Raw genomic sequence first — 6812 nt, forward strand, 5'->3', positions numbered from 1 at the left:
GATATTTATTTATTTGTTTGTTCTCTTATTGTACTATGTTGATTAATATATGTGAAAGTAAGAATAAGATATGGGATTTATATAGGTTGAACGTGTGTATTCATTCTGAGAAGGGAAAGGGATACACATTTATTTAGACTAGCTAGCATCTTCTTCTTTTTCTTCTTCTTTAAGTGTACAGGGCAAGCCTGGGCAGATCCTTGACAACGCCGCAGAGTTCCTGTCCAACAGGGAGGTTGTACTCATCCCTCAACGAGAATTCTGGCGAGACAACGCTAAAGTAGAACTGCTGTCCCAAATATGCCCTCTCCCTCATTTCAGACCTCAGGTTCCACATACCAGCATTGTCAAGAGTGGTCATGATTGCAGCCCATGAGTTGGGGTACACTTGTACGGTATGCCTGCTCACTGCATCCAAAAGATTGTAGTTCTTCCTCTTCTCGGGGGTCCACGTACCGGGCTCAATGGCAACCGCGAAGAACGAGTATCCATCCAAGTGCCATGTCTGGACAGTCTTCTCCTTGTTCTCGAAGATGATCTCCACAAAGTTCCTGAAGGTTGCGTTCTTCACGCTGGGTGCCACCACAACTTTGTGAACCCCTTGTTCTGCCTCGTCCTTCACGAGATCGTATTTGAACACCTGGTCCGCCTTCCCGAAGTACTCTGCCAGTTTCAGTGGGGTTTCGCCATCCACGTGCGAGACGCCGTTGACAGCAAACCGGAGCTTGCCTTCCACAACTTGGCGGGAGTTAGAGAGCTTGATAGTGCGGGTGATGTTGATCTGCCCGTAGTGGTATGATCCCTGTGGGTTGGGGCGGGCGGCGCTGGCGGTCAGGTTCCACCTGAAGGAGCGGAACTGGTTCATGGACCATGCAATGCCGGCAGAGTTCTCGGGAGGGGGTGGTGGAAGTTCAGGGGAGGCAGGCCCGTTGCCATTGGCGTAGCGGATGGTGGCCACGGATGTGAGAACTTGCTTGGAGAAGCGGCTGGAAGCAACAAAGTAATAGTCCTTGGGGGTTTGATTAGAGGTGACCAAGACGGACATGCATTGGCCGACGTGGATATCCATCGAGTCGTACACGTTCTGAACCGTATGTGATCCCTCCATCTCTACTAGTTTCATCGTGTGGCCCTGGATACGGAAGTTGACAGTCAGCCTCATCCCGACGTTGCACACCCTCAACCTGTAAGTCTTTCCGGCCTCCACGGTGACGAGTGGCTCAACAGCAGCATCTCCGACTTTAGCAGACTTTCCGTTGATCTGAATGCCGTTGGGTTTGCCAATGGATCGGCCGGAGTCAAGAATGCGTTTGATTGTCTTGTGGCCCTTGTTGTACCAGTCCCCGAGGAGGATAGAATGCTCCTCTGCCGGGTTATCAAAGGGTACTGGGATGAGTTCACGGCTGTGGACCTTGATCATGCCCATGCCCCCCGAGGCACGGTGAAGGGCAGTGGTGGGGAAGTAAATGTAACTACCTATCTGGTCCTTGACTTGGAACTGGTAGGTGTAGTTCTGGCCGGGGAGGATCGGGCACATGGTGCCCGGAGTTCCATCCTGCCACGAGTTCTTCCTCTGCTGGATGCCGGCCCAGGTGAAGAGGAGAGGCTCATCGATCTCATTGAAGACGTTGACAACAATGTTGTTGTTGGAGGTGCAGTTGATCTCCGGGCCGGGGAACTGGCCGTTGACGAGGATGCCTTGCTGAGGGACGCCCAACGGAGAGATGGTACCATAGGTGACGTGCCACTCGAAGAATAGATATGGATCGCCGGCGTTGGCAACTGCCAATAGGCATAGAAGAGGCAGAGCCACAAGGGATGGGGCTGTCCTCCTAATGGAGCCCATCTTTTTAAAAAAAAAATTAGAAGAAGAAGTAAAAAGAAGAAGGCTTGCTAGTGCCTTCTTCAAAGAGAAGAATGGTGTTGTTTGAATGAAAGTGAGATTGAATTTATAGAGAGGTTTGTTATCAAATGAAGGGTGTGTCTTCATTCATCTCTTCAAATATCCTCCTTTTGCGCTCTTCTCTCTTTTTGGTCTTTCAATTTTATTATGCTTCATGGCCTAATCAAAGTTTACGTTTGTAATTATAATTTCACCAATTATTACTGGATTCAATTTACTTAAGCAAGATCCCGAAAAAAAGAGTGATTACAGATAGAGAGTCCAATGATTAATTGTCCAAAGTAAAAGAACGGACGAGAGCTGAAGGAGGAGGATTTGGAAGGATGATATGTTTTGGCAAACTAACCACCCAAAATTTTTGATTTGCTTCTACAAAACCCAATCATTCAATTCATTTGGGAAGTAAATATATATGTATATATAGTCAAAATAAAATAAACATACTACTTGCCAGAAGAAAACATTATCACACCTTTCTTCTTGGCACAAAAAAAAGTTGAAAATTTAAAACACTAAAAAACCCCCAGCATGGGCTCATGTAGTAGACTCATCTTTGCAGCATTTAGCCTATGTCTAGCGGTGATAGCCACGGCGGAGGACCCGTACCTCTTCTTCGAATGGAACGTTACCTACGGCCCAATCTCGCCTCTCGGCACCGAACAACAAGGCATTCTGATCAATGGCGATTTTCCTGGCCCTGAGATCAACTGCACCTCCAACAACAACATTGTCGTCAACGTCTTCAACAACCTCGACCAGCCTTTTCTCCTCACTTCAACACCGCAAGAACTCGTGGCAGGATGGCACTCCGGGCACCATGTGCCCGATCCCCCCCGGGCAGAACTACACCTACAAGTTCCAAGTGAAGGACTTCCCTCCACCGCGCCTCGGGTGGCATGGGCATCCCAGTCCCATTTGATAAACCGGCAGCGGAAGTGGCTGTTCTCCTCGGTGACTGGTACATCAAGGACCACAAGACCCTTCAGCGTTCCATTGGCAAACCCGATGGCATTCAGATGAACGGGATGTCGGGTAGAGTGGGAGATCCTGGCGAGGCGCTGATCAGCATGGTACCGGAGAAGACCTACCGAGTGAGAGTGTGCAATGTTGGGATGAGATTGTCTGTCAACTTCAGAGTCCAAGGGCACAGCATGAAACTAGTGGAGATGGAGGGATCTCACACGGTTCAGAACACGTACGAATCGATGGATATCCACGTTGGGCAATGCATGTCCGTGTTGGGACTACTACTACTTTGTCGCATCCAGCCGCTTCTCCAAGCAGACCCTCACCTCGGTGGCCGCAATCCGGTACTCCACTGGAAAAGGCTTTGCCTCGCCGGACCTCCCCCGCCAGAGAACAACAACGCCGTTCCGTTCCTTCAAGTGGAACCTCACCGCCAGCGCTGCCCGCCCCAACCACCCACAAGGCTCGTACCACTACGGCAAGATCAACATCACCCGCACCATCAGGCTGGCCATGTGGTGGAGAGGAAGCTCCGGTACGCCATCAACGGGTGGATCCAGAAACTCCGGTGAAGCTGGCCGAGTACTACGGGATGGCGGACAGGGTGTTTGATGGAGTACGGACTAAACAAGCCCAACAGCAGTGACGGCCCATCAGCCCAAAGCCCAAGGAAGAGTATCAGATCGGCATTACCAAAGAGTTCGGCCCCAGCCTACAGCTCGGTAAAAGCCAACCAATCAGTTCGGCATTACCAAAGAGTTCGGCCCCAGCCTACAGCTCGGTAAAAGCCGACCAATCAAGCTCTACTCTCAGACCGGCAAAAGCTGCTCGGCAATAGTTCAGCAGTTCGGTCTCAGTATTTGACCGAACTGGGAGATAGTCAACTCATGTCAGAACCTCCACGATCTCCACTACACCCACGATCTATTTAGTGGTGTCAAGCAGTCATTAACTCATGCAGGATAGTGGGCCCATGCAGGATCGCATGACCTCCACGACATCCACAACCATCATTAGTGGTGATGCAAGCCACGATCTTAGTTCAAATAGAACTTAGATCAGATAGATTAAGGGGACTCTCTCTCTCTCTCTCTCTAGAGATAAAATATCAAATAGCAAGTTTGTATTTGTAAGCTGTAGAAAACAGATCAAGCAATACAACTCTGCCCTCTTTTCTTCCCGTGGACGTAGATTTACTTCAGTAAATCGAACCACGTAAATTCTTTGTGTCGTGATCTGTATTTTCCTGCATTCACTAACATCAGAAATTCGCGGATTCATCACTGGCGCCGTCTGTGGGAAACAGAGAACCAAATTTGTGATAAAGCGAGTTTTTGATCCTCTTCTACCAAAAAAATGCATACCAGATCACATAACACCCGTGCCTCCGTCCGTGATAACCATGAGGAAGCTAATCCAGCAGCCCATAGGCCTGGAAAGCAGCCTCGTGAAAAATCTACTTCCAGTTCTCACGGAGAAGGAACAAGCCGCTCAAAAGGTCCACACACCGAGTCTTCCCAGCAGCCTGATTTGAATGAGGCTGTCAAGCTGTTCTTGGCTGAGAAGCAGGATGAGTTCTTAGCCTTCCTGCAAAAGAGCCAAGAAGCCAACGATTGTGAGTCAAAGCTTCTACAGAAGATACAAGACCACAATTCAGCTAAACAAGCAGTTCGTCTAAAACGAGCTGCAATAAGCCAACGATTGTGAGTCAAAGCTTCTACAGAAGATACAAGACCACAATTCAGCTTAAACAAGCAGTTCGTCTGAAACGAACTGCAATAAGCCAACGATTGTGAAGTCCAAGCTTCTAAAGAGGATACAAGACCACAATTCAGCTTAAGAATCAAGCACTTCGTCTGAAACGAACTGCAACGAAAGTCCGATTCTCGCGATGAAACTTGCCTGAATTAGGACAAGGGAAAGTCCGATCCACGCGATAAAACTCGCCGAATTATGACAAGGGAAAGTCCGATCCCCAAATTAGGACAACGGAAAGTCCGATCCGAGCGATAAAACTCGCCAAATTAGGACACAAGCTTAGTCCGGTCAACGATGTTTATTTCATCCGACCAAAGACGAGTCCGGTCAAAGATGTTTATTTCATCCGACCAAAGACGAGTCCGGTCAAAGATGTTTATTTCATCAGACCAAAGACGAGTCCGGTCAAAGATGTTTATTTCATCAGACCAAAGACGAGTCCGGTCAAAGATGTTTATTTCATCGGACCAAAGACGAGTCCGGTCAAAGATGTTTATTTCATCAGACCAAAGACGAGTCCGGTCAAAGATGTTTATTTCATCAGACCAAAGACGAGTCCGGTCAAAGATGTTTATTTCATCAGACCAAAGACGAGTCCGGTCAAAGATGTTTATTTCATCAGACCAAAGACGAGTCCGGTCAAAGATGTTTATTTCATCAGACCAAAGACGAGTCCGGTCAAAGATGTTTATTTCATCAGACCAAAGACGAGTCCGGTCAAAGATGTTTATTTCATCAGACCAAAGACGAGTCCGGTCAAAGATGTTTATTTCATCCGACCAAAGACGAGTCCGGTCAAAGATGTTTATTTCATCAGACCAAAGACGAGTCCGGTCAAAGATGTTTATTTCATCAGACCAAAGACGAGTCCGGTCAAAGATGTTTATTTCAGACCAAAGACGAGTCCGGTCAAAGATGTTTATTTCATCAGACCAAAGACGAGTCCGGTCAAAGATGTTTATTTCATCAGACCAAAGACGAGTCCGGTCAAAGATGTTTATTTCATCAGACCAAAGACAAACATCAACTTACCCCGTACCTTTATCCAGAATGCCGAAGTGACTCGCTTCGCCGAAGTAATTCACTTCGCTTTTCGGGGGGGGTAGTGATGGAGTACGGACTAAACAAGCCCAACAGCAGTGACGGCCCATCAGCCCAAAGCCCAAGGAAGAGTATCAGATCGGCATTACCAAAGAGTTCGGCCCCAGCCTACAGCTCGGTAAAAGCCAACCAATCAGTTCGGCATTACCAAAGAGTTCGGCCCCAGCCTACAGCTCGGTAAAAGCCGACCAATCAAGCTCTACTCTCAGACCGGCAAAAGCTGCTCGGCAATAGTTCAGCAGTTCGGTCTCAGTATTTGACCGAACTGGGAGATAGTCAACTCATGTCAGAACCTCCACGATCTCCACTACACCCACGATCTATTTAGTGGTGTCAAGCAGTCATTAACTCATGCAGGATAGTGGGCCCATGCAGGATCGCATGACCTCCACGACATCCACAACCATCATTAGTGGTGATGCAAGCCACGATCTTAGTTCAAATAGAACTTAGATCAGATAGATTAAGGGGACTCTCTCTCTCTCTCTCTAGAGATAAAATATCAAATAGCAAGTTTGTATTTGTAAGCTGTAGAAAACAGATCAAGCAATACAACTCTGCCCTCTTTTCTTCCCGTGGACGTAGATTTACTTCAGTAAATCGAACCACGTAAATTCTTTGTGTCGTGATCTGTATTTTCCTGCATTCACTAACATCAGAAATTCGCGGATTCATCAGTGTTCAAATACGACTTGGTGAAGGAGGAGCCAATGTGGTGGTCAAGAACGGGACCTTCAGGAACTTTGTGGAGATCATCTTGGAGAACGAGGAGAATAGCGTGCAGACATGGCACTTGGACGGATACTCCTTCTTTGCGGTGGCAATCGAGCAGCTACAATCTGGAAGATGCGGTGAGCAGGCACACCGTGCAACTCATGGGCGGTGGTGATGCTCACTCACGCTCGACAATGCCGGAATGTGGAACCTCAGATCGGATATGAGGGAGAGGGCGTACCTCGGCCAGCAGCTCTACTTTAGCGTCGTCTCACCGGAGCACTCATTGAGGGATGAATACAATCTCCCGCTCACCCAGCTACTCTGCGGCATTGTCAAGGCTAATCCCAACCTTGCTCTCTACACCTGA

At 48.1% G+C, this 6812-nt stretch overlaps 1 protein-coding gene and 1 pseudogene across 1 annotated transcript; one reads left to right on the forward strand and one right to left on the reverse strand.

Annotated features, from left to right (window-relative positions):
• Positions 1 to 58: 58 nt before the first annotated feature.
• LOC121749749 (L-ascorbate oxidase homolog) lies at positions 59 to 1929 on the reverse strand. Its single transcript, XM_042144372.1, has one exon. It carries the CDS (start codon positions 1844 to 1846, stop codon positions 170 to 172), a length of 1677 nt encoding a protein of 558 aa, XP_042000306.1. The 5' UTR covers positions 1847 to 1929; the 3' UTR covers positions 59 to 169.
• Positions 1930 to 2431: 502 nt separating this feature from the next.
• LOC121748040 lies at positions 2432 to 6812 on the forward strand (annotated as a pseudogene).

The sequence above is a fragment of the Salvia splendens genome, chromosome 9 (genome assembly GCF_004379255.2).
Source record: "Salvia splendens isolate huo1 chromosome 9, SspV2, whole genome shotgun sequence".
Classification (NCBI taxonomy): Eukaryota; Viridiplantae; Streptophyta; class Magnoliopsida; order Lamiales; family Lamiaceae; genus Salvia; species Salvia splendens.